Below are 27,672 nucleotides of genomic sequence, written 5' to 3'. Positions count from 1 at the left end.
ACAAGCAATAGCAGGGTGGGGATGGCTTTGTGGAGGACAAAAAGAGCAGTAGTTAAGTCCAACAAAAATATTTTGGCAGAGGATATAGCATGGAAGCAAATTAGCCCTAGATTTGTGTGATGGAGGTGTCTTTAGAAAAATAACTGGGATGGGATAGGAACACAGGAACAGGAGTAGGCTATCCAGCCCATAATGATTGCTCCAGCATTTAACATGATCATGCCTGATCAAAATTTGCAATTTAAGATGATATGAAACAAATGATAGGTAGTGTACGGCTGGCAAAGATGGACCACATGGGATAGGGATTTAAAAAAAATACTGTTGCAAGATCGTAATTTCATTTCAAATGGTTTGAGGATCACTGCACATGCACATTCCTACTATTTTCAAAGGGGGTAGGATTTATGCATAAGCACCTCAACTGAATAATTTATCAAATTATGAGTTCTCAGATTACCATGAAGCAGGTTTAAATAAAAAATGAGCTTTATGTACTTTGTGGACTTTAAACAGAAAGCCTGATGCTCTTAAAGATATTGTTTGTTCAGCAGCTGCTGTAATGGAGTGTATCTGTAGACAATGCTCAGTGGAACAAATGTCTAGAAAGATTCTATTGGCTGCTGTGAACAGATGGTCCAAAACATTTGTCCTGGAATGCTGAAGAAGATTATCATGGTGCCTTATATAATGCAGTAACTGTTAAAGAATATGCATCTCAATCAAATTGTTACTAGCAAACATAATTTAAAAGATGGATGTCCCTACCAAGCTTATGTTGAAAGCAAACTTTAGCCAGCAATATTAAGATAAACGGAAGGCCCTTCTGAAGCCAGTTGACTGCAGCCTTGAGCTCTGAAAGTGCTGGGGCAGGAGTCCCAGGGTCATCATTGACATCTTCTGTGTTGCCATGACGATCACCAGAAACGTGCAACAGAGATGAACGATGATGGCTGTGGTGATAATGATGATGCCGATGACGATGATGGTATTGCATATTCTCTGTGCGAATGGATCCCTCCTCTTGTGGTGTCATCTGAATGAACACATCTCCACTTCCAACTGAAGCAGTGAGTGAAGACCCCAAGACCAGACTAGACTGGAAGGAAGCAGCAGGTATTGGGCCCGATTGTAGACTTGTCAAACCAGAAAACATCTGCTGAGCTGATGGGTTTTCAGGTTTGAGTCCTTCAAAAACACCATTTTCATCCACACTGGTCTCTGAACCAACTGCCTGACTCCTTGTCCTAAACAAAGAGAAGAATAATCAGGTTTGAAAACTATACTACAATAAGAAGTTTTTGTCCAAAAATGTGACAATACTAGTATCACACATATAATATATACTTACATTCAATGTCAACGCTGTGGCTTTAAGAGGTTATTTTGTCTTAGTTCTTTATTTGAAGAGAGGTTTTAAGGCAGAGAGGATGATGCAGTCTACTAGAACCAGTACAGTGAACAGCTTCTGAGGCCTTGGGTTTCTTTTTAAAATAAGGTTGTAAGAGTAGAAAAAGCCTGAATAGGCCTGGCCAAACTCCCACAGAACCAGCGTCTTGAAGAAGTGGAAGCTTTTTTTTTCCTCTCTTCATTAGAGCCAAAAGCTGAGAGTTCTCTATCTCACATGCAACTCCAGTAGCAGATAATCTGTTTTCTGAATTTGCATTTTGCCAAGTGTGTGTTTTTGGGATGTTACTATACTGGAACAGTTAATTAGTAATTGGTAATATATTTATTGATCTGTTAAAGTTTCCAATAGAGTTGTTATTCCAATTCCTTCTTTCTTGTGTTGTATTTTAATTACAGCAGGTAAATAAGGCGTATTTTGCTTTAAATTTGATAATTTGACCAATCAAATTGCATCTGGAAAGCAACTCTTTATATTTAGCTTTAAAGTAAGAAAAGGTTGGGGTCCAGACTATCTTCTGAATACTTTGAGGCAGTTTGTTTTGGTCTATAATGATGCACTTAAATATATTGTGGTACTCAATAATTATTATTCTGGGCAAGAGAACTGAATGGATGAATTTAGAAAGGATTCTGGGTAATCCAAGATGTAGGATAGAGATAAAATTGTGCCTGTAAGAGCTGCTCCTCTTTTAAGGCCATTAGACATAGGAGTGAAGTAAGGCTATTCGGCCCATTAAGTCGACTCCACCATTCAGTCATGGCTGATGGGCATTTCAACGCAACTTAACTGCACTTTCCCCGTTACTCTTCCCTGCAATATCAAGAACTTATCAATCTCTGCCTTGAAGACATTTAATGTCCCGGCCTCCACTGTGCTCTGTGGCAATGAATTCCACAGGTCCATGGCTCTCTGGCTTAAGAAATGTCTCCTCATTTCCGTTCTAAATTACCCACTCTAATTCTAAGGATGTGCCCATGAGTCATGGTATCCCCTCCTGACGGAAACAAATTCCCAGCATACATCCTTTCTGAGCCATGCACTATCTTGCAAGTTTCTTTCTTTCTAAACTCTGTTGAATACAATCCCAGGTTCCTCAGCCATTCGTTGTATGTTCGGCCTACCATTCCAGGGAACATCCTTGTGAATCTCCGCTGGACACACTCCAATGTCAGTAAGTCCTTCCTGAGGTGTGGGGTCCAAAACTGGACAAAGTATTCTGAATAGGGCCTAACCAGAGTTTTATGAAGTCTCAGTAGCACATCGCTGCTTTTACATTCCAACCCTCTTGACATAAATGACAACATTACATTTACTTTCTAAACAACGGACTCAACCCGCAAGTCAACCTTTAGAGAATCCTGGACAAGCACTCCTAGATCCCTCTGTACTTTGGCTTTATGAATTTCTCACCCTTTAGAAAATAATCCATGCCTGTATTCTTTTTTCCAAAGTGCAAAACCTTGTATTTGCTCACATTGAATTTCATCAGCCATTTCTTGGACCAGTCTCCTAAACTGTCTAAATCTTTCTGCAGCCTCCCCACCTCCTCAGAGCTACCTGCCTATCGGCCTAACTTCCTATTATTGACGAACTTTGCCAGAATGCCCCCAATCTCTTCATCCAGATCATTAATATATAAAGTGAACAGCTGCGACCCCAAACATTGAATCCTGCAGGACACCATTTGTCATTAGCTGCCATTCGAAAAAAGAACCTTTTATCCCAAATCTATGCTTCCTGTCAGACATCCATGCCAGTAGCTCACCTCGAACACCATGGGCCCTCACCTAACTCGGCAGCCTCCCATGAGGCACCTTATTAAAGGCCTTTTGGAAGTCTAGGTAGATAATATCAACAGGGTTTCCCTGATCTAATTTACCTGTTACCTCTTCAAAGAATTCTAACAGGTTTGTCAGGCACGACCTCTCTTTACTAAATCCATGCTGACCTGTTCTAATCTCACCCTGCACTTCCAAGAATTTAGAAATCTCATCTTTAACGATGGATTCGAGAATTTTACCTCCAACCGAGGTTAGGCTAATTGGCCTGTAATTTTCTATCTTTTGTCTTCATCCTTTCTTGAACAAGGGGGTTACAACAGCAATTTTCCAATTATCTGGGACGTTCCCTGATTCCAATGATTTTTGAAAGACTACAACCAACACATCTACTATTTCTTCAGCCACCTCCTTCAGAACTCGAGGATGCAGCCCATCCGGGCTAGGGGATTTATCCATTTTTAGACCTATTAGCTTTTCTAGCACTAATTCACAACTAATCTTGGAGGAACCTGTTTGGGAGAGGTCACAGTACCCAAAACAGATAAGTGAATATTTTAAGCGTGGCCTTACAGTAAGTCTGCAGTAGTAAGTAGAATGGGCTATTTCTTGATTATATGTTATATTGAGATAGGTCTCTTGATTAAACTCAAAAATATAAGCCATAAATATTAATTTAACTTGGAGCAGCGTTTTGTAGAGGAATAAGACAGGGCTATTTTCTGGGTCTTTGAATTGAAAGAAGCAAAAATGGCCTTTAGTAGAGAGATATGCTCTTCTTGTCGGATGTGGGAGTTTAGAGAAAATTTACGTGTTACTGAAGATTATATCCACAATAAATGCCATTGGTTGCAATCCTATCAGGTTGAATGGTTTGGTTGGAGATTCAGTTAGAGGCAATGAGGAATTTACAAGAGCAAGGGAATGTGATGGATGGCAATTACAGTAAGGGGGAAAAGTTGCTGATATAGTCACATAGGTGGGTTAACTCTAGGAAAGATAAGAGAGGTAGGCAGGTACTGCAGGAGTCGTCTGTGGCCATCCCCATTTCAAACAAGTATACTGTTTTGGAAAATGTAGGGGGTGATGGCATGAACAGCCAAGTTTCTGGTATTGAGAGTGGCTCTAATGCAATGAGGGGTACGTCAGGTTCCAAGAGACCAATTGTGTTAGGGGGCTCTATAGTCTGAGATACAGGCAGTTGTTTCTGTGGCCAGCAGCGAAAAATCAGAATGGTGTGTTGCTTCTCTGGTGTCAGGATCAAGGTTGTCTCAGAGAGGGTGCAGAATGTTCTCACGGGGGAGAGGGGCCAGCAGGAGGTCATTGTACACATTGGAACCAACAACACAGGAAGGGAAAAGGTTGAGATTCTGAAAGGAGATTACAGAGAGTTAGGCAGGAATTTTAAAAAGAGATCTTCGAGAGTAATAATATCTGGATTACTTGCGGTGCTATGAGCTAGTGAGGGCAGGAGGATAGAGCAGATGAATGCATGGCTGAGGAGCTGGTGTATGGGAGAAGGTTTCTCATATTTGGTTCATTGAAATCTCTTCTCAGGTAGAAGTGGCCTGTACAAGAAGGACGGATTACATCTAAATTGGAAGGGAAATACTATACTGGTAGGGAGATTTGCTAGAGCTGCTCGGGAGTATTTAAACATTAGGGTGGGGTGGCAGGGTGGGGGTTTGGGATCAATCTGAGACTGCTACAGTTGAGAACAGAAGCGAGTCAGACAGTCAGGGCAGACAGGGAGAAAGCAGAGGACAAGGTGAGACTAATAAATTAAACTGCATTTATTTCAGTGCAAGAGGACGAACAGGGAAGGCAGATGAACTCAGTGCATGGTTAGGAACAAGGGACTGGAATAGCATAGCAATTACAGAAATGTGGCTCAGGGATGGACAGGACTGGCAGCTTAATGTTCCAGTATACAAATGTTACAGGAAGGACAGAAAGGGAGGCAAGAGTGGAGGACTAGTGGCATTTTTGATAAGGGATAGCATTACTTCTGTAGTGAGGGAAGATATTCCTGGAAATACATCAAAGGAAGTTATTTGGGTGGAACTGAGAAATAAGAAAGGGATGATCACCTTATTGGGATTGTATTATAGACCCACTAATAGTCAAAAGGAAATTGAGAAACAAATTTGTAAAGAGATCCCTGTTATCTGTAAGAATAATAGGGTGGTTATGGTAGGTGATTTAACTTTCCAAACATAGACTGGAACTGCCATAGGGTTAAGAGTTTAGATAGAGAGGAATTTGTTAAGTGTGTACAAGAAAACTTTCTGATTCAGTATGTGGATGTACCTACTAGAGATGATGCAAAACTTTACCTACTCTTGGGAAATAAGGCAGGGCAGGTGACTGAGGGGTCAATGGGGGAGCACTTTAGGGCCATCAACCATAATTCTATTAGTTTTAAAATAGTGATGGAAAAGGATAGAACAGATCTAAAAGTTGAAGTTCTAAATTGGAGAAATGCCAAATTTTGACAGTATTAGGCAAGAACTTTCAAAAGTTGATTGGGCACAGATGTTAGCAGGAAAGGGGATGGCTGGAAAAAGGGAAGCTTTCAGGAATGAGGCAACGAGAATTCAGAGGCTGTTAGGGTGAAAGGAGAAGCTGGTAGGTATAGGGAATGCTGGGTGACTAAAGAAATTGAGGGTTTAGTTAAGAAAAAGGAGCATATGTAAGGTATAGACAAGATCGAGATTGAGTGAATCCTTAGAAAAGTGTAAAGGCAGTAGGAGTATACTTAAGAAGGAAATCAGGAGGGCAAAAAGGGGACATGAGATAGCTTTGGCAAATAGAGTTAAGGAGAATCCAAATACATCCAAGTACAAATACATTAAGGACATAAGGGTAACTAGGGAGAGAATAGGGTCCCTCAAAGCTCAGCAAGGCAGCCTTTGTGTGGAGCTGCAGGAGATGGGGCAGATACTAAACAAGTATTTTGCATCAGTATTTATGTGGAAAAGCACATGGAAAAGATAGAACATAGGGAAACAGACGGTGACATCATGAAAAATATCCATATTACAGAGAAGGCAGTGCTGGATGTCTTGAAAGGCATAAAAGTGGTTAAATACCGGACCTGATCAGATGTACCCTAGAACTCTGTGAGAAGCTAGGGAAGTGATTGCTGGATCTCTTACTGAGATATTTGTATCATCGATAGTTACAGGTGAGGTGCTGAAAGACTGGAGTTTGGCTACCATGGTGCACTGTTTAAGAAAGGTGATAAGGATAAGCCAGGAAACTAGAGACTAGTGAGCTGACGTCAATGGTGGGCAAGTTGTTTGTGAGAATCCTGAGGGACAGGATGGACATGTATTTGGAAAGGCAAGACTGATTATGGATAGTCAACATGGCTTTATACGTGAGAAATCATGTCTCACAAACTTGACTGAGTTTTGTGAAGAAGTAACAAAGAGGATTGATGAGGGCAGAGCAGTAGATGTGATCTATATGGACTTCAGTAAGGTGTTCGACAAGGTTCCCCATGGGACACTGCTTAGCAAGGTTAGATCTCGTGGAATACAGGGAGAACTAGCCATTTGGATACAGAACTGGCTCAAAGGTAGAAGACAGAGGGTGGTGGTGGTGGGTTTGATTTTCAGACTGGAGGCCTGTGACCAGTGGAGTGCCACAAGGATCAGTGCTGGGTTCTCTACTTTTTGTCACTTACATAAATGATTTGGATGCGAGCATAAGAGGTACAGTTAGTAAGTTTGCAGATGACACCAAAATTGGAGACTTAGTGGACAGCGAAGACGTTTACCTCAGATTACAATGGAATCTTGATCAGATGGGCCAATGGGCTGAGAATTGGCAGATGGAATTTAATTTAGATAAATGTGAGATGCTGCATTTTGGGAAAGCAAATCTTAGCAGGATTTATACACTTCATTGTAATGTCCTAGGGAGTGTTGCTGAACAAAGAGACCTTGGAGTGAGGTTCATTGCTCCCTGAAATTGAAATTGCAGGTAGATAGGACAGTGAAGAAAGCGCTTGGTATGCTTTCCTTTATTGATAAGAGTATTGAGTACAGGGAGTTGCGAAGTCATGTTGCGGCTGTACAAGACATTGGTTAGGCCACTTTTGAAAAATTGTGTGCAATTCTGGTCTCCCTCCTATAGGAAGGATGTTGTGAAACTTAAAAGTGTTCACATAAGATTTACATGTTGCCAGCGTTGGAGGATTTGAGCTATATGGAGAGATTGAATAGGCTGGGACTGTTTTTCCTGGAGTGTCAGAGGCTGAGGGGTGACCTTATAGAGGTTTATAAGATTGTGAGGGGCATGGATAGGATGGCATGGCATGGGGAGTCCAGAACTCCAGAGTAGAGGGCATGGGTTTAGGGTGAGAGGGGAAAGATAAAAAAGAGACCTAAGGGGCAACTTTTTCATGCAGAGGGTGGTACATGTATGGAATGAGCTACCAGACGATGTGGTGGAGGCTGGTATAATTGCAACATTTAAGAGGCATTTGGATGAGTATATGAATAGGAAGGGTTTGGAGGGATATGAGCCAGGTGCTGGCAGGTGGGACTAGATTGGGTTGGGATATCTGGTCGGCATGGACAGGTTAGACCGAAGCGTCTGTTTCCATGCTGTATATCTCTATGACTCTCTGACTCTACTGGATAATTGGTGAGGAAAATGGATAAATTCAGACTGCTAGAGAAGGCAAAAGCCAAAGGTTTTTGCTAAGGCATGCATTGTTGAACAGCATACTATCATGTAATAGCCAAAAGAAAGATGCTGGAAGCTTGAAACAAAAACAAAGAAAAAAATAGATGTGCTAGAAATGATAATAGTTTTAGATATTTTGTTCTGAAGATTTGCATGCATTTCTAGAATTTTTGTTTTTCTTTGAAAAAAATTCTTCAGCCTGTGACCTGTCATTATTTGCCATTTTTTATCCTCAGGCCTATCTGGAGTTGAGCCTTTTTCATCCTTTCTCATTTAAATCTATTATTTCCTTATATGCTTGACTAAGACTCTCTTAAAATGCATCTACTCTATTTACTTCAAATCATTCTTCATTACGTTTAGTTCCACATTCTCACTACTCTTTGGGTGAAGGAGTTTTTCTACATTGCCAATTGTGTTTCTTGTTTATTATCTTATATTAATAGCTGACTATCTTATAATGATAGCAGTACATTCTAAGAGGCAAGGGTATTTTCTACGCTGCATGTGGGCCAAAGGAAGTGATTTTTGTTCCCCAGTCTCTCAGTGATAACTTGCTCCCTCCTTGTGATCAGACCCACTACTATCCAATGACTTAATTCTGCCAACAAAGAATCTCTGTCAAACCAGGATCTCACCCTCCTCCCTACTTCTGCATTACTCTGTTGTCGCCTGTCAGAGCTGGGTTTCCATTCTGACCACCAGACAGTCTACAAAGTGCTGAGACCAGGAAATGGGAAAAAACTTAAAGTGAAGTCTTACCATTAAATTTGACAGGACTTCTACATTACTGAGTTTCCAAGCTGTTAACATCAATAGCCTAGCCAAGCCAACCCACCACTCACTGGTTCAAAAACATCTAAATTTTAATACATCTGTTTCAGCTTTTCATTTTTAAATGAAATTTCTAAACATAGCCAAAGTAGTTAAAAAGTAAGTTTCAGAATAAAACAATTGTTTGATTTTGCCAAATATTTTCAATGATAACACTAATAATATTGATACATGCCCTCTCCCACCCATTGCAAACCACAGATTTCACAAAATGCAGACACTTGCCTTTCTGATGGGATGTTGTCAGCATTGCTACTATGCCTTCTTTGCATCTTCTTCCAATCCCTCTTAAATTGGAAAAAAAAATCTAAACGCAATGAAAAGTTTTTTTTACTAACATGTAAAATGTTAAAAACGACAGCATAAGGACTGGCACTTATTATCGGTCGAATTGAGTAATTTCAGAAATCACGTGGCACAATAGCGAATCATTTTAATCTTAGAAAACCATAGAAATATTGTTACACATCTCTAGAGCAGATGGGACTTGAACCCAGGCCGACTGAACCAGAAGCGACCATGCCCCACTGAAATAAAACAATAAACTACAGATAATGGAAATGTGAAACACAAAAAAAAAAATTGCAGAAGAAATTCTTTAGTTCAAGCAGTATCTGTGGACGTTTCAGAAATTCATCAAGGTCTGATGAAGAGCCACTTGACTTGAAACGTCAGCTCTGCTTTCTTGCCACAAACAAAAAGCACAGAAATTGCAGAAGAGACTCTGCAGGCCTGGCAGTATCTGTGGGACATTTCAGAAATTCATCGACTTCTGATGAAGAGCCACCGGACTCAAAACATCAGCTCTGCTTTCTTCCAGTAAACACTGCCAGACCCTCAGTTTCTTCTGCAAATTGTGTATTTTGTTTTGTTTCAGATCTGGGCCTTGAAACTGACAAACAGCCCAACAGCAGCAGGAGAGTAGTAGGAAATGGGATCAGAAACAGAAATTGCTGGAGAATCTCAGCAGATCTGGCAGTATCTGTGTATGATATTTCAGAAATTCATGGAGTTCTGATGACTCAAAAGGTGAGCACAGCTTTCTTCCCACAAACACTGCTGGACCTGCTGAGATTCTCCAGCAATTTCTGTATTTGACCCATCCCCTGATGTTGATGGGCTGTTTGTTGGTCCCAAGGCCTATTCGGCTGCAGCATCTACAGCCCTAAATAACCTGACTCTCTCCAGCATCTGCAGTCCTCAATTTCTTTTCTTTACTGCATTTTCAAAACAAGGCGGCAAACACACGGTTTAATGTTATATTCGGCTTGGGTTTACAACAATTCTCCGCTTGCGTTATTCTGTTACTGGAGTTGTAATTTAAAGCTCACCCCCAATCATTCTCCCCCAGCCACATTCACCATGACTGACAGGCGCTCCTTTGTTTTGACTTCTCTGACCGTTGACACCCATGACGTAGCACGCCAAGGGCACGTCGCCGGCTGGATTGACGGCCTGATTATCCAATGGGTGTAGCGAATCTGCACCGCGGCCAAGCAAACGGACCAATCATAACACGGCCCCGGCTGGTGGGCGGGATCTCCGGTTCCCTGTTGTTTACCGAGCGGCGTCGCCCTGGCAGGGAGGGGGGAAATCGATCTCGAGGCGGAGAACGGGAGGCACGGCCTCTCGGGGAGAGGGATCGTTTTCGCGATGAGTCGGGGTCGGTAGCGCGGATCGGCGTGGTCTCAATGGTGCAGTGTATCTCTATGGTGTGGCGCAAGGTGCTGAGGAAGCGTTGGGTCCTCGCCGTGGTGTTCGGCCTCTCACTCATCTACTTCCTGAGCAGCACCTTGAGGCAGGTCAGTGTCCGGGGACGTGACCCACTGTCCGGGGGCCCGGTCATTGTCCAGGGGTCAGGCCAATGTCCGGGAGGTTAGGCCACTGTCCAGGGTGCCCGGTCACTGTCCGGGGGGTCCAGTCATTGTCCAGGAACCAGGCTATTGAGCAGGGACCAGTCTCTGGAGGTTCCATCCGTGCTGTCAACTTTACGCTCTAGAAGAGAACTGATCAAATGACTGAAATACTGATTGTTTTTTAAAATTACCTTTCGAGTTCTTTTGTTTTTCTCTACTTGTCTCTATGTGGCACTTCACCGTGTCATAACATCTGCATTTTCAAGACCAGCATATTCTTCCACAGATTACCTGATGTCAAGGTTTCTCATGCATACAGAATAGTGGATAAAATTAGCATCTTATCAGTTTTTCCTTGCTGCAATTTTTTGAGTTTTTCTGTTGTTAGCACATCCTTCACTTTCACAAAATTATTTCTGGTTATCTCTATCCATCTTCTAATTTCAGTAACCCATCTGCCATCTTCTGTGACAATTTGTCCTAAATAGAGAAATTTTCCTACTTTGTAGTGTGACACCACTGAGTTCAGTCCTCATTCAATTTGTTATAACGTGTTCTTTCGATCTACTGTGTTTTGTCTTTTTGATGCACATACCCAAATCACATTCTAAAGTTATAATATTTTATGGGTCTCTTTCTGTTTTTTTTCTTCAAAATAATGTTTGCCTTCAATTTTTACCTGAGAAATATATCTAGCTTTCTGAATGTTTGTTCAGTGTGCAAATCAAATAATCTTGTTAGTTGTACCTAGATTTGTTGAGCTCCTCTTCACTTGAAACATGTCTGATTGTTCTCCTTCCAGCTTGATGTGTGCTATTTGGTCCTGGGTGGACACTCAATAAATCTTAACTTTCTCAAGTCTCACATTATTCCATTAGGAAAGTGAATATTAGAGTATATGATACACATGGGAATTTTTCTGATAACCTAATAAATATTCTTCCTTGAACTGCACTGGTGATCTCTTACTGTATGCAATGTATTTAGTACATTCAACTAAAAAAACAGTAACTGTACTTCAGACTTATTTGGTACAGAGGAACCTTTATTATCGGTATTCTATTGACCGAATTTCGGATTAGCTGAACAAGATTGCAAGGTCCCAATGCTTGACTAACAATGTTATCCGGCACTCGATTAACTGAACGAAACACTCCCCACCTGTGTCCGTCAGATAATTGAGTTTCTCCTAATATGAAAAATTGACTTTGGTCTCTTGTGCACCCCAGGAGCAAATTGTGCCTTCAGCTGTATGTGTGCTTTGTAAAACATTAATCTACATTACTTTTCGCTCTCTTTCTCTCCTTTAAGGGCCACCTTAAAACACACCAGTCAGACTTTGGTCACCTTCCTAATATCACCATTTAGCATGGCATCAATTTTTTTCTCATTATTCTTCTCTGAAGCACCTTTGGACATCTTTTGATGCCAAGCATCTCTACATAAATACAGGTTTTTGTTGTTCAGGGACGTTTCTGAGAGAGGGGAAAAAACGTGGTGGCACAGTAGTTAGACTGTTGTCTCAAAGCACTAGGGACCCAAGTTTGATTCCAACCTTGGATGACACATTTTCCCCATATCTGTATGGGTTTCCTCTGGGTGCTCTGGTTTCTTCCCACAGTTCAGAGATGTGCAAGTTTATTGGTTTGGCTATGGTAGTGTCCAGCTAGGTAAATGTGTGGTCACAGGGATAGAACAGAGTTTGAGGTTGTGGGTTTAGATGGGATGCTCCTCAGAGGGTCAGTGTAGATTTAATGGGCTGAACAGCCTCTACCTGCATTGTAGGAATTCTAAGTGATCTGTTTAATTAATAATATAGCCAACTAGCCAAGTTTCAGATTTAGTAAAGGAGTGCAAAAGAAAAGAAACTTGAAATGTTTTCAAGGCGCATGTAACTAGAAATAGGTCCATCAAGATTTTTTCTAAAATACCAACAGAGACACTCAATCCAATCATAACAAAAGTCATTTCTGGCATAGAGATTGTGCATGAATTTGTAAATTATGCTGCGGAGCATGATCTCTACATGGGTGAAAATGCTTGAAAGTGTATTATGGGATATTAATAGAACATAACAGGCAACTGAGAAAACTTGCAATGAGTTTTAGAAATATTTTACAATACTGGCAGACTTTTGAGGAGAGACTGTGGATAAATGGGAACAAATTAATCAGAAACCATGATTCAGAACTTTAGAATTCTGACTTGTATGGTATAGAAATGGAGAATTTTGGTTCAAAATTCATGAGCTATAAGCAAAATTTTGAGATGAGAAGCAATATTTCAGAAGTAGAGATGCAGAGCAGTGCCAGAGACCCGGGTTCAATCCCCACCTCAGGGACTGACTGTGTGGAGTTTGCACACTCACCCCGTGTCTGCGTGGGTTTCCTCCGAGTGCTCTGGTTTCCTCCCACAGTCCAAAGATGTGCAGGTCAGGTGAATTGGCCATGCTAAATTGCTCATAGTGTTAGGTGAAGGGGTAAATGTAGGGGTATGGGTGGGTTGCTTTTCAGTGGGTCGGTGTGGACTTGTTGGGCCAAAGGGCCTGTTTCCACACTGTGAGTAATCTAATCTAATCTAATCAGAGTACCACCGACAGTAGCTGATGTCAATCAATTCCTTCAGAAGGAAATAAATGATTATTTGGTTAGGGACATCTTGATTGTTAGAGGGTTAACTATGCAGCAGGATTTTTTAAAAAGAGGTACTCTTGCTGCAAGAATAGGACAACAATTTGCCTGTGGATAGTTGCAGTTAGGTTTGAAATGATGTGGAGTTTGATTTGGTTACCTGTGGGGATTGAGCAGTGTTTCTGCAGAACTTTATTCATGAGAATAAATAGTTTTGTTACAGTCTGATTTATATATTCTTAATGGAAGTGAGTCAGTTCAATAGGTATAGTGTAATTCTGTATCAGGAGTTTACCTATTCAGATGGGCTGTGCTGGATTTGAACTGCTTTGCTAGTTGTAAAAGAATGTAGTCCAGTGCATGACAGTCCAGATTTGAACAAAAAGGAACAACGGCTGTTGATAGTATGGTGGAAAAGAGAATAGTAAGCTTCTATGATTGGCAGTGAGAAACATGGCTATTTATTCTATTTTTAATTACGTTGATTGAGGGCTAAATATTTGTGCTGGGTTCTCAATCTTTAGCAAATAGTGCAGTGAAATCTTAAATGTCGACCTTAGAAAGCAGACTTCCATCAGTACTGTGTGTCAATCTGGATTATATGCACAACTCTCAAATGTGGACCGAAACCTACAATCTCACTTAGAGTTCAAATTGCTACTGTTGATCCAAAAGCGATTTCCATTTTTATATTGAAAACATTCCAGAATAAAAAGGAAATGTGATTCAAAAAAGACAGGTTGACTGCATGGATTCTATTTGTTTGCAAAGTTTGGAAAATAGTGATCTAACTTAGAGTTGAGGATATGCTTTTAATTCAAAAGTTCTTTCTCCAACAGCAATGCATATTGTATCAAGCAGACCTTTCCAAAGAGCTCTTAGAAGGATTGTGAGATAAAATCAGAAAATGATGGGAAATATCTGCATGTCATAGAAATATCTCTATGCAGAGAAACAATTGCATTTCAAGTTGGATGACCTTTCATCAAATCTCTAATGTTTTCCTTTTTTGATGAAAGATACTCAATCTGAAATATTGACTTTGTTTCTCTTATAGCATTTTCTGTTTGTATTTGATTTCCAGCATTTGGAGTATTTGGCTTTTGTCTTGGGGGCAAATGTATTAAGGTTTTGTTCTCAGTAAGTTATATTAATGCGTGGATATTGACAATTTCTGGAGAATTAATTCATTCACCTTGAAGCTATGTTAATTAACGTTTGGAGACATTGCAATACATTTGCATTGCATAAACTGGTTTAATCTGTTGAGGTCATTAGTTTTGGTAAATTTAAAAAGAAAAGCTGTAACTTAGTACAATATATTCCAGCCAAACTGAGTTATCATTGGAGATAAAAATGGACATACAGATGTTGATAATGGGACTATGGCATCTGTTATGTGTGACATCTGCCAGTGAAATAGGATAGGCTGCAGGTGGATGGGAGGATACTGCAGCCAAATCCATTTCAACTTAAGCCCATGAATTATTTCAAGTAATTTGCCCATGAGATTACTTGGAAGCTGCAGCTGGGATTAGAACGCTGAAAAGCCTTGCTTTACCCAAACATGATGCAAAAGTGACTAATCATAGCACTTGTTTTAAGATCATGACCTTTACCTCCATCATCCTGCATGTTGCACCCAATTAAATGTACTTTAAAAGTTAAATCCTTTACTTACATTTGTTCTTGAGCGGACACTAACAGAAGGAATGTAATCAATTTCAGTCGCTTAGTCTTAACTGGTTTTTTGCACCTAATTTGAATGCAAAACTAACACAATGAGCGTTCCTTCCTTTTTTAAAGTGAATAGCGTATTTGCAAATGTATACTTTAAATGCAGTATCTAGTCCATGCCAATGATTTTACCTTAACTAAAATAAAGACAATATGGAAGTCCAGATTCTGGCAATAAAACTGAGAATATCTGCCTACTGGGTTTGTATTTTCATTACAATTGCTTGCAAAAAATAATGTGTCGAATGCCTAAACATGTGGAAAACATGAATCATCATAATAACGAAAGCTGTTAATGAGTCTTCTAATCATCTGTAATATTTAAGAAAGATTTTTAATTAAAATTGTCATTTATTCATACTGGCATTTTTATAATCTGTTGTATATGTAAAATTTTACATTCTGTCCAAACAATTAGTTGACTTGATACATTACCATCACTGTGCTATCAGTTAACTTTCTCATTAAAATTCTGCGTTGTTTTCTGTTTATGCAGCACTTATTTCATTGTTAAGGTAAAATAGTACTAAATTAGACAAAATATTTCAACTTAGCTTTGATTTATTATAGTTAAAATGTTATGACTAAGATTATGTTTAGGTGTGATAGTGGCATTATGTAAGAATCCAGGGATACAATCAAAGAAAGATTTGCATTGGAGCAAGAGGGGCCACTCGTGAGCTTGCTCCACTATTCTGTAAGGGTATTGCTGAACTCATGACTCCACATTCATTCCCCCCCCCCCCCCCCCCAAACTGCCCAAAGTAATCTTTCACCATATTGCCTAGTCATTCTATCAGTCATTCACCTCTCTTTTATAAATATTCCACTGCTTTTTGATTAAAGCAGTATTTGCTGACACCCACAATGTGGAGAACTGCATATGTGTACTAATTCATTCATGCTTGTGCCACAATTCGAGACCCAATACTTCATCGCAAGCAATTGTACACGTGCCATCATATGCAAAGCCTGCTCTCCCAGCTTTCTGATTATCACACTGTTCCCACTCTTGTTTCCTGGGTTAGCGTTAGGCTCTGTGGTATTGCACCCCATTGCTCTCCCTTTGTCTTGGGTATCTGGCCCAATCTGCCTGGACCTTGTTAAATTTCCATGCATAAATTTGAAGTGGCACATAGCCCACATTGGTAGGTGTCAGCAAAAGCAGCCTTTGTGGAAAGGAGTTTCAAAGACTCGTGACCCTTCGTGAGAAAATGATTGTTATCTTCACTGTTTTAAATGGACCATCCCTTTTTTTTGATCCTTAATTCTACTTCGTCCCTTCAAAATCTATGTTTAAATCAAGTTGCCTCTTCCTCTTCCAGCTCCAACTGATACAAGCCTAGCTTGTCCAACCATTCTTCATAAGAAAGCATGGAGGGAATGCAGCAAAGGTTTACCAGACTAATGCCTAAGATGACAAGACTGACTTATGAGGCGAGGTTGAATAGGTTAGGATTATATTTGTTGGAGTTCTGAAAAATAAGGGGGGTAATCTCAAAGAAACCTATAGAATTCTATCAGAATTAGAATCCTGAAAAGTTTAAATGAGGAAGGGTGTGCCTGATGATGGGGGAGTCCAGAATCCGGAATTACAGTCTAAGGATACACTGCAAACCATTCAGCACTGATGTGGGGAAATTCCATCATCCAGAGAGAGTGGTGTGGAATTTACTACTAGAAAGCAGTCGATGTCAAAACATTGTATGATTTCAAGAAGGAGTTAGATGTAGCACTACGGGATAAAGGAATCAAAGGATATGGGGTGGGTGTGGGAGCGGGGTAGAAAGCAGAAACTGGCTGTTAAGTTGGATGATCATAGCGAATGGTGGGTCATGCTGAAAGAGCTGAAGGGCCTACTCCAGTTCTCCTGTTTTTTATGTTTCTTTATAAGTAGTGGAATCCCACAGGAGTTGGTGCTTGAGCCACAGTTATTTACAATATGTTAAGAACTGGGGTGAGGATAGTGAATGTAGAATTGTCAAGTTTGCAGATGACACAAAAACAGGTGGGAAAGCAAGTGATAGGGTGACACAAGAAGTCTGCAAAGGGATATAGACAGATTAAGCGAGTGGGCAAAAACTTGATTGATGGAATGTAATGTGAGGAAACATGAGGTTATGCACTTCGGCAGGAAGAATAGAAGAGCTGAATATTGTTGAAATGGAAAAAGATGGCAGAAAACTACAGAACAGAGAAACTTGGAGTCCTTGTCCCTAAATCCCAAAAAAAGGTAGCATGCAAGCTCATTGGGTAGCAAGGAAGGCAAATTAAATGGTGGCTGTTATTTCAAAATGGAGTAGAAGAGTCGGGAGAGTTTGATAAAATGATACAAATCACTAGTCAGACCTCATTTGGAATACTCTGAACAGTTTTGGACCCTTAATCTAAGGAAAGACATACTGATATTCAAAGCAGTCCATAGAAGATACATTAGACTGATACCAGCCATGGAGAGACAGTTTTACTGTATCATAGGTCAGTGATGATCTCATTGAATGATGGAACAGACGCAATAGGCTGAATTACTTTCTTCTGCTCCTATGTCTTATGGTCTAATTACTTGCTGTACCTGCACACTGACATTTTACAGTTCATGTACTAGGACACTGATCACTCCTATATGTCAGACCTCTACAAACTCTCATCGTTAAGATAATATACTCTTAAGTGATTACAGATCTTGGCCTTCCACATCTTAATTATTTTAAGAGAGATAATTCCGAGCTAGATGACTGTGGGATGAAGTATAATCTGTGACCACAGTATAAGGATATACAATCCTCAGATCAAATTGTTAAACTTGTCAGCCTTGACTCAATTGTGAAACTGTTGCCTCTGAGTCAGGATGTCCTCAGCCCTTAAACATGTAATTTCACTGACATCTCAGTGCTGTACAATCAGAGCTACATTGTTTTAGATGAAACTTGCAACTGGACGCTAGTTGGAGAATACAAGATTAGTTCTCCCAGTGTTCTGGTCAACATTTGTTCCTCAAATAGCATCACTAAAACAGCTTAACAATTTTTCTATGGTTGTTTGCTAAACTTTGCCACAAGTCAATTAGTTGCTACACCTATTGCCATTGTCATAGTGGCCACCTTTCAAAATTACAATGTTTCGTTAGCTTTGAAGCGCTCTCTGAATCCGTTTATATAGTATCTCTCAATGACTCAATGCATCTTGAGTGTTTGAAAGGTATTGTATAAATTAACATTTTTTTTTAAAGCATTTCAGTTCAGGTGCAACTTTACTTGTATCGAATGCTTAACTCTTGTGCCTTAGATTATTTTAATCTCAGTTACTGATAATGATACTTATTCCCACAAAGTTTTTGTATCAACTAAGGAATTTTCTTTTTCCTGGTTGCATTCAGGAGGAAAAAACCATACTTGATAGAAACTTGATGCAACTTCGAGGTTCCGAGAGACGAATTGTGTTAAAGGTGCGTTTCAACCTTGGTAACAGCAGCAGGCCATATACACAATGTCGAAACTCCATCCAGGGTAAACTGCTCATTACAGATGAACAGGGTGAGGAATATGACATTACCTAGTTTCCATCTGCTTAGCATTTCCATTTTCTCATCGTCTTGCACCAGGCTGTTATTTATTGTTGGACTTGCGTTTTTAATGAGTCAATTTTCTTCTAAATGACTTTTATTCTTTGTCATAAAGACCTTTTTTCCCATTTGAAATAATATACACAACTCTTAAAATGTGTGCAAGACTTGCATGGCATCTCTTTCTCTTCTATTTTGTGATGGCATCTCTTTCTCTTCTATTTTATTGCAGGCTATGTATGTGAAAGGAAAGACCTGCTTGTGAATGGCTGCTGCAGTGTAAATGCACCTAGCACAAAGTTGTATGCATGTGATACTTGTTTGCCCAATGACTGCTGCACTGTGTATGAATACTGTGTCTCCTGTTGCCTACAGCCAAACAAGGTGAGAAATTGCATCCTATCTGCATGATATAAGCACCTGGGATTTGACTGAATGAGGTGTGGATTACAAAAAAAATCTATTTGTTAATACAGTTTTTGTGTCTAGCAATTCAAAACGAGAGCAAACCTTATGGTATGTCAGGATTCAAAATTAATAATGCAACCAATTCAACTTTAAGTCTTAGATATAACAGAGTGGGAGGAGGCTAGTGTACAACACAAACATTGGTATAGACTTGTTGGGTTGAATGGCTGTTCTGTGGTGGTAATATGATATTGATATTTTCCATGCCATCCTGTTCAGAGATGTTATTACACACCAGTGGCAGGGACACTACCACTGTACCACAACAGCCCCAGTAATGTGATATAAAATGTTCTCTAATCAAACTGTGCCATGGTGTTATTATGCACCTCTGGACCAGATGGGACTTGAAGCCTCGTCTCCTAGCTTATTAACTAAGTAATATTTTGATCAGCTATGAACAATTATTTTTAAATTATTACATATCACAGCAGTAATGTCCCTATTTCTGAACCAGGAGAGCTAGTTATTTAAAAATGCTTTTAGAGGCAGTGGGTCATAAAGATGTACAGCACGGATATAGACCCTTTGGTCCAACTTGTCCATGCTGACCAGATATCCTAAATTAATCTAATCCCATTTGCCAGCACTTGGTCCATATTCCTCTAAGCTTGTAAGTTTGCTCGTTGAGCTGGCAGGTTTGTTTTCAGACATTTTCATCACCATGCTAGGTAACATCATTGGTGAGCCTCCGGTGAAGTGCTGGTGTTCTGACCAGCTATCTACTTGTGTCTAGGTCTGTTAGGTGGGTAATATCATTTCTAGTTCTTTTCCTCAGAGGTTGGTACATGGTACAATGTGTTTATTGATGGAGTTCCAATTTGAATGTCAGGCCTCTAAGAATTCCTGTGAGTATCTGTTCATCCTGTCCTAGGATGGATGTGTTGTCCTAGTCGAAATGGTATCCTCCTTTGTCTATATGTAAGGATACTAGTGATAATGCATTATGGTGGCTAGTTGGTGCTCGTGTATCCTGGTGGCTAATTTTCTGCCTGTCTGACCAATGTAGTGTTTGTTATAGTCCTTGCATGGTATTTTTAAAATGACATTCAATTTGCTGGTTGTTAGTGTAGGATCCTTTAGGTTCATCAGTAGCTGATTAAATGTGTTGCTAAGGCTATATGATGCCAAGGGATCAGAGTAGTCCAGTAGGCATCTCCGAGATGACTTTGATGTATGGTAACGTGGCTAGAGTTTCTGTGTGTGTTGCGTCTGCTTATTTGGGTATGTTGTTTAAGAATCGGTGGACTGTGTTTATCGTGTACTTCTTGAATACGCTGTATAGCTATTTTTCTTTTGCGTGTAGTTCCTGGGTGCTGCAGTGTGTTGTGGCCCATTTAAATGTCCTGATGCAGCTCCGTTGAGTGTGTTGTTATGATTGTCCTTCAGGATTTCCTCTGACAACTTGCCCACCACCGATGTCCGGCTCTCCGGTCTATAGTTCCCTGGTTTTTTCTTAGCCCTTTTCTTAAATAGTGGCACCAGGATAGCCAACCTCCAGTCTTCCGGCACCTCACCTGTGACTATCGATGATCCCAATATCTCAGCAAGAGGCCCAGCATTCATTTCCCTAGCTTCCCACAGAGTTCTAGGTTACACCTATCAGGTCCTGGGGATTTATCCACCTTTATGCATTTCAAGACATCCGGCACCATGACCCCCTGTAATATGAACAATTTTCAACATGTCACCATCCATTTCCCCATGTTCTGTATCTTCCACGTCTTTCTTCACTGATGCAAAATACTCGTTTAGTATCTCCCCCATCTCCTGCGGTTCATACATAGGCTGCCTTGCTGATCTTTGAGGAATCCTGTTCTCTCGCTAGTTATCCTTTTGTCCTTTATGTATTTATAAAACCCCTTTGGATTCTCCTTAACCCTATTTGCTAAAGTTATCTCATGTCCCCTTTTTGCTGTCCTGATTTCTCTCTTAAGTATACTCCTACAGCCTTTGTACTCTTCTAATGATTCACTCCATCTCTGCTCTCTATACCTGACATAAGCTTTTTTTTCTTGACCAAAACCTCAATTTCTCTAATCGTCCAGCATTCCCAACACCTACAAGCCTTGCCTTTCACCCTAACTGGAACATACTGTCTCTGGACTCTCGTTATCTCATTTTTGAAGGCTTCCCATTTTGTAACCATCCCTTTACCTGCAAACATCTGCACCCAAACAACTTTTGAAAGTTCTTGTCTAATACAATTAAATTGGCCTTTCTCCAGTTTAAAACTTTAACGCTTAGATGCTGTCTATCCTTTTCTATCACTATTTTAAAACTAATAGATTTATCATTGCTGACCTTAAAGTACTCCCCCACTGATACCTTAGTCAGTTGCCCTGCCTTATTTCCCAAGAGTAAGTCAGGTTTTGCACCTTCTCTAGTAGGTACATCCACATTCTGAGTCAGAATTTTTTTTTGTACACATTTAACAAATTCCTCTCCATTTAAACCCTTAACACTCTGGCAGTCCCAGTCTGTGTTTGGAAAGTTAATATCCCCCTACCATGACCACATTATTATTCTTACAGATAACTGAGATCTCCTTACAAATTTGTTTCTCAACTTCACACTAACTGTTGGGGGCATCTATTGTACAATCCCAATAAGGTGATCATCCCTTTCTTATTTCTTAGTTTCGCCCAAATAACTTCCCTGGATGAATTCCCAGAAATATCCTCCCTAAATACAGCTGTAATGTTATTCCTTATTAAAAACACTACTCCCCCCTCCTTTCTAGTTCCCCTTTCCATCCTTCCTGTAGCATTTGTGTCCTGGAACATTAAGCTGCCAGTCCTGTTGTCTCTGAGCCACGTCTCTGTAATTATTTCAGTCCCAAGTTCCTAGCCGTGCCTTGAGGTCATCTGCCTTCCCTGTTAGGCCTCTTGCAATGAAATAAATGCACTTTAATTAACTTCATTCTCTATTTGTTTTCCTGCCTGTCCTGACTGTTTGACTTGCTCCTTTCCCTAACTGTACTAGCCTCAGACTGATCTTTTTCCACACTATCTGCCTTGCATCTTCCACACCCTGCCCCCTCCAAACTCCGCCAACCTTATGAGCTTAAATCCTCCCAAGCAGCTCTAGCAAATCTCCCTGCCAGTATATTAGTCCCCTACCAATTTGGGTGCAATTATCCTTCTTATACAGGTCACTTCTACTCCAGAGCAGATTCCAATGATCCAAAATTGTGAACCCTCTGCCCTGCACTAGCTCCTTAGTCACGCATTCATCTGCTCTATCCTCCTATTCCTACTCTCACTCGCTTGTAGCACCGGGAGTAAGCCAGATATTACTATCCTCTGACCTCCCTTTTTAAATTTCTACCTAACTTCCTATATTTTCCCATCAGAATCATATCCTTTTTCCTTCCTATATCATTAGTGTGCAATGACCTCCTGCTCGTCCCACTCCCCTTTGATAATATTCTGCGCTCACTGAGGTATCCTTGATCCTGGCACCAGGGAGGTAACACATCATTCTGATTTATTGCTGTTGGCTGCAGGAATGTCAGTGTGTGCCTCTGACTAGAGAATCCCCTATCACAATTGATCGCTTGGAACCTGATGTACTCCTCATTACTTTAGAGCCAGTCTCAGAACCTGAAGCTTGGCTATATTGGTGCTACATTCCCTTCAGAGTCCATCACCTCTTACATTTTTCAAAACAACTTGTTTTAAATGGAGATAGTAACAGGAAACTCTTGCATTACCTGCTTCCCTCTCTTACTTTTCTTGGTGGTAACCCATCTACCTGACTGTATGTGCTGTATTTCTCCCTTCCTGTAACTCATCCATCACAGCCCCTAGCTCCTGTAAATCCCTCGTTGTTTCTAACTGCTGCTCCAACTGATCCATGCAATCTGATAGGATTTGCAACCAAACACACTTAGAGCAGAAGTAATTATCAGTAACGTGGGAATTCTTTCTAATCTCACATCCAACAGGAAGAGCACCTCATTCCACTAAAGGCCATTTTGCACTTTAACAATCTGCAGAAAATATCATCGTCCTACATCTCTTAAAAAAGCACTGCTCCAGGCTAAGTTAATATCGATGTTTTTATATTTTTGAATTTTAATCAAGAGACAGATTTCAATAAAACATGTAACCAAAAAGATGCCTCTTATTCATTTTAAGCAAAAAAGACGGCAAGGTTACACTTAGAAAACATGCACTTATCTGCTCCTGTACTGTGAGCTCCCCCACACAGGTTCCTCCAAGGTCAGCTGTGAATTTCGCTGTTTGTTCATTTTTCTTAGACGCCCTCCAGTGTCCAGAAATACTTGAACGCAAACAGCAAAGGCAGTAGGTGTGCAGATTCACTATGTCAGACAGCAGTGTAGGTTTCTTTCTCCTCTGTCTCTGCCTTTGATATCGTCCTCCTTTTTAAAGTGCCATTGTTTTGATCTGTTTTCCCCCAAAGTTCCAAAACAATGCAACAGCTGAAAAATAGTAATTAATGCTCCTGGACTTCGAAGAAATCGCCTCCAACATCTACAATACCTTAAAAAAGGAGCAGCTCTTCCAGCCACAATGTTTTGCAGTCCTCTGTCTTGGATTACCCAGAATCTTTTGACTAAGTCTAAACTGATAAATAGAGTCTGATGATGTGCCTTGGCGACATATTTATTTCACTGGGTATGTGACCTCAATTACTACACACAGTTCATGTTTATAAAGCATGGGGAATTCCTCAGGATTTTTCCTCTCTTTTACTTGGACCCATCAATGTAATGAATGCAGGTGATTCCTGCTGTAACTTGCAGAGTAGTGGCTATTGTTAGATAGCCGCTGCTCAGAAGTCTGCACTCCCTTCATCTTGAGTTTGAGTGTTTTGCAGAAGTCAGGCCCATGACCAGATGCAGGAACATGCTGACAGATGGAAGACTGGGCTGGATATTTCTGCAAGAGTTGGCAAGAGAGTATCCATCTTACGCCAGATGACATCCATCACCTGAAATGTGGTATTCCAATGGGAGTGTGTGCAAACATGTGGTGTCTCTGTCTGGGTGTACCTCTGCTTAGATGGAATTCTACGTCGACTGTCTGTTCCAGAACCACCTTAAGGCCCCACACCCGAGCCATCTAATAGTTATGTTGCACATCTGTCAGAGAAGAGTTTCCTGTCTGTGCTGCTACTGCATTCCATTTACTTCTACTCCTTTGTCTGCTGTCCAGACAAATCTGCTTTACCATCAGGCAGCGAGAATCCTATTTGCTATTGGGAACCTGGGGTGTTGCATGTAGCTGTCCTGTGCAACAATGGATTGAGGTATATCACAGACTCCCAGCCCAATTGTTTATTTTGTAGTGCTTTGGAGTTTGTGGACCATGTATGTGTTGGTTCTGGTTGGTTGCACCCCCTGCTTGATTATTTTAAGAAGTTATTTGTTCTTTTGGTTGCGCTTCAACCACACGCTGCTGATCTCTGGACATCTGATACACTGTTGGGGGCAGAGATTTTGATTTCCTGCTTCTCTTCTGCAGCGACATCCACACATGGGTGTGCTTGGCGAGAGAGCACATGATGTCGTTTACAAACTCGATGGCTTTAGAGAGAGGTAGACACTGCAGTGGGTGGAGTACCTTATTTTCCGCCTGTGACACTCTGACTCCAGTTTAGGCCCCTCCCTACCTTTTCCTCACTTATTGTCATTGTACTCACTTGACGGGCTGTGCTTCTAAATTGTTCTTTTAATTAGAAACAAGGGTGATTTGGTGGTGGTTTAAAAAATGTGGAGAAATGTATAATAGCATCTCTAGATAGAAAGAAACCAAAGAGAAAAAAAAATGTCAGAAGATCTGTGTTCGGGTCCCACCTGCTCCAGAGTTGTGGAAGAATATCTCTTAGCAGGTGGATTAAAAAATACCAATAGTGCTCAAATATGATGAATTATGCATCTTGCTTCCAGCTGAACAGTTAATACTTAATCCAGGAAGAGATTCATATTGCTTTGCAACAATTGATCTGAAAGTTACTCATTGCAAAGCCTAATACCACCAAATAATTTGTCAAGATTAAATTAACATTGAAAAAAAAATTTGCATTTACAGAGCATTTCACATGACCCAAAGTGCTGTACATTCAGTTAAGTACTTTTTGAACATAATCACTATGGTAATGAAAGAGGACGGCCAAAATGTGCACATCAATGTCCCACCAAAGGGTATTGTTTTGAAGAAATAAATTGACTTTATTTTGGATAATATTTAAAATATTGCATTGCTGGTTGCTTTTAAAATCTGTGATTCCTACTTTTCAGCAACCTCTGTTGGAGCGTTTTCTAAACAGGGCTGCAGAAGCCTTCCAGAATCTGTTTACAGCAATCGAAGATCACTTTGAGCTTTGCCTGGCAAAATGCAGAACATCATCTCAGGTTTGTAATGAAGTAATTTCAAATGACTGCAGAGTTAGTCAGAATAAAGCACACAAAAATCATTGTGCATCATTCAATTCCATTATATTCGCCATTATTTGAGCAATTTCTTTTACAACCTTTCTAGACTTATGATAGTTCTACTTTATCATATCTAATGTTTGAAAAGCAAGGTGCACTTTGACTTTGTTATCTAATCATCTTTTACAAAAGTTGTGTTTAATTTTAAGAAATCAAATATGCCAAGTAATTTCTAATTTTCTTGATTATCCATTGATAGAGGTTTCTTTTGTAGAAAGATTTGTATTGAAAAAGTGAATTCTGGAATCTTGAATCTTTTGTGACTCAGTTATTTGTATTGGATGGTTTTCTATCGTAACATGCCCAACTCAACCTGGCTGAATATCATTTGTTCACACCAGACTTGAAGCATTAACACTGTTTCTCTCTCCATAGATGCTGTCAGACTTACTGAGTTTCGGCAGCATTCTCTTCCTGGTTGAATGTGACGATGCCATTTGAGAAAGTAGAAGCTTTTATTTATGTTTTACTTTGAAGCTATTAACAGATTCAAAGAATCAGTTCATTTTTTTGGAGGTATCTGAAGCAACACTACTTAGTGTCACAAGATTAATGTTTTCAAATATTATTGCTTAAGTAGACACCTTGATGATATCCTATTTCAGGCATTTCTCTTAGAGTATATTTTCCCAACTATTGTGCATTTTCTTCCCTCTCTACAGAGTGTTCAACATGAGAATAACTACAGAGATCCTGCTGCAAAATATTGCTATGGAGAAGATCTGCCAGAGCTCCTTCCACTTTAATCAATGTTATTAGAACAGCTGTCATAACGAAACTTTATATCAACCTGACTGTGTGGAAGGATTGCAGAGATTTTGCTAAAACGAGGAAATTACATTTTTTTTCTACATCATTATTTAATATTTATTTTGTTTCAACTTTTGAACTGTCTTAATGGCAGCAATCAAGGCAACCAAATGCAAAACAATACTCCTCCAAAATGTGTAATTAGTGCTTTGCTCAATATTGCAACCTGAGCAGACAACTGGCAGCAACTAAAGAATCATCAGCTACACTAATTACAGTTTATTTGCATATTTGGAAATTAATTTGAACAAGATATGTAAATATATGCATGTGTTTATCAAAATTAAGATGTATACAACTCTTGATTTATGAGCAGTTCAGACTTTCCTGCTTACTATTCATAAAGCAATATGATCATATGATGGATGGAATTACATTGAAATCTTTTATGTTTTGAACATCAGTGAACCGTGATATTTTGTGCAGCAAGATTGAATTGTTTTGCTTAAATATAGGCTGTGAACATTCAAGTGTGTTTATATTAGGTTATCTCCACTCCATTTCTAAATGATAATTATTGTGTTTTGACCTTAATGTTGCATTCATATCTTCAGTAAAGATGTAGCTGTTTATCTGAGCTATACCAAATAAAAACTAAAGTGATATGCTATGGCTGAAGTTTCCAAAAAAATAGGTTACTTCAGGAAAGAGGAGGCAAAAATTGATAGGAGCATTTCTTGCAGTAAGATGCAATTCCGAACAAAAGAGGAAAGAAAGCATGTTTGTTTCCTAATTATCTTTTGAATAAGGCAATGGTACTGAAAGTCAGTAAGTTTCATAAAAAGCTATAATAGAGCCTCAGCTTTTGTAAAAAATCAATCCTTTAGTGAATGCCAGAGGTTGAAAGGTGATTGTCGTACATTATTTTCTTTCATTTGAAAGAGTCTCTAGGCAAATAAGCCAGAAGTAAAATATTGTCATTAAAATATGAAACAGCATTGTTTGTGCTTGTTGTTCCATATAGTTGTATATTAAAGACAACTTATACTGCAGAGAGCATCTTCCTAAGAATAAATCATGTGTTTTTGTTTTATATTTGAGGCGCTATTAACTTAATGTAAGCTAACTTAATTTGTGTATGGAGACTGTGTAAATGTAATTTTCTTGATGTCCTAATAAAGAACAATGTAACAGATAATATTTTTAACGTTAACTCTCAATGAGACTTCTTATTCTATGACCATTTATTTATCTCTCTGCCACTCCTATGTAGTTTGCAGGCTGCATAAATATCTTATTAGCATGGCAAGTGTGAGGGTGCACCTTTTAGTATAGCTGTTGGTTTGACAAAGGCAGTTGCAGTTCTGAAACACAAACAGAAGTTGCTGGAAAAACTGAGCAGTCTGGCACCATCTGTGGAAACAAAGTTACCATTTCGGATACAATCAACCTTCTTCAGAACTTCAGCTGCAGTTCAGATTTCAG

At 39.8% G+C, this 27,672-nt stretch overlaps 2 protein-coding genes across 3 annotated transcripts in view; one reads left to right on the top strand and one right to left on the bottom strand.

Annotated features, from left to right (window-relative positions):
- Positions 1-10,111, bottom strand: part of rnft2 (ring finger protein, transmembrane 2) — a 60,612-nt gene extending 50,501 nt beyond the window's left edge. For both annotated transcript variants that reach the window (XM_060843703.1, XM_060843704.1), the window contains exons 1-3: positions 10,053-10,111; positions 8,947-9,028; positions 769-1,247 (exon numbers count right to left, since the gene is read on the bottom strand). In XM_060843703.1, the coding sequence (XP_060699686.1) occupies positions 769-1,247; positions 8,947-9,028; positions 10,053-10,062 (571 nt within the window). In that variant the 5' untranslated portion in view covers positions 10,063-10,111. The remainder of the gene's footprint in view (positions 1-768; positions 1,248-8,946; positions 9,029-10,052) is intronic.
- A 166-nt stretch (positions 10,112-10,277) lies between these two features.
- Positions 10,278-27,340, top strand: spring1 (SREBF pathway regulator in golgi 1). Its single transcript, XM_060843705.1, has 5 exons — positions 10,278-10,523; positions 18,321-18,477; positions 18,739-18,890; positions 25,243-25,356; positions 26,100-27,340. Exons 1-5 carry the CDS (start codon positions 10,413-10,415, stop codon positions 26,181-26,183), a joined length of 618 nt encoding a protein of 205 aa, XP_060699688.1. The 5' UTR covers positions 10,278-10,412; the 3' UTR covers positions 26,184-27,340.
- The last annotated feature ends 332 nt before the right edge of the window (positions 27,341-27,672 follow it).

The sequence above is a fragment of the Hemiscyllium ocellatum genome, chromosome 24, assembly GCF_020745735.1.
Source record: "Hemiscyllium ocellatum isolate sHemOce1 chromosome 24, sHemOce1.pat.X.cur, whole genome shotgun sequence".
Taxonomy (NCBI): domain Eukaryota; kingdom Metazoa; phylum Chordata; class Chondrichthyes; order Orectolobiformes; family Hemiscylliidae; genus Hemiscyllium; species Hemiscyllium ocellatum.
This window is presented reverse-complemented; position numbering and strand designations above follow the sequence as displayed.

Bases quoted from the DNA above. Each gene is read 5' to 3' on its own strand.
- spring1 (XM_060843705.1), top strand. From the start codon at position 10,413: ATGGTGCAGTGTATCTCTATGGTGTGGCGCAAGGTGCTGAGGAAGCGT. The intron at 18,478-18,738 runs GTGAGGAATATG...ATTTTATTGCAG, and splicing joins GCTCATTACAGATGAACAGG to GCTATGTATGTGAAAGGAAA. The intron at 18,891-25,242 runs GTGAGAAATTGC...CCTACTTTTCAG, and splicing joins GTTGCCTACAGCCAAACAAG to CAACCTCTGTTGGAGCGTTT.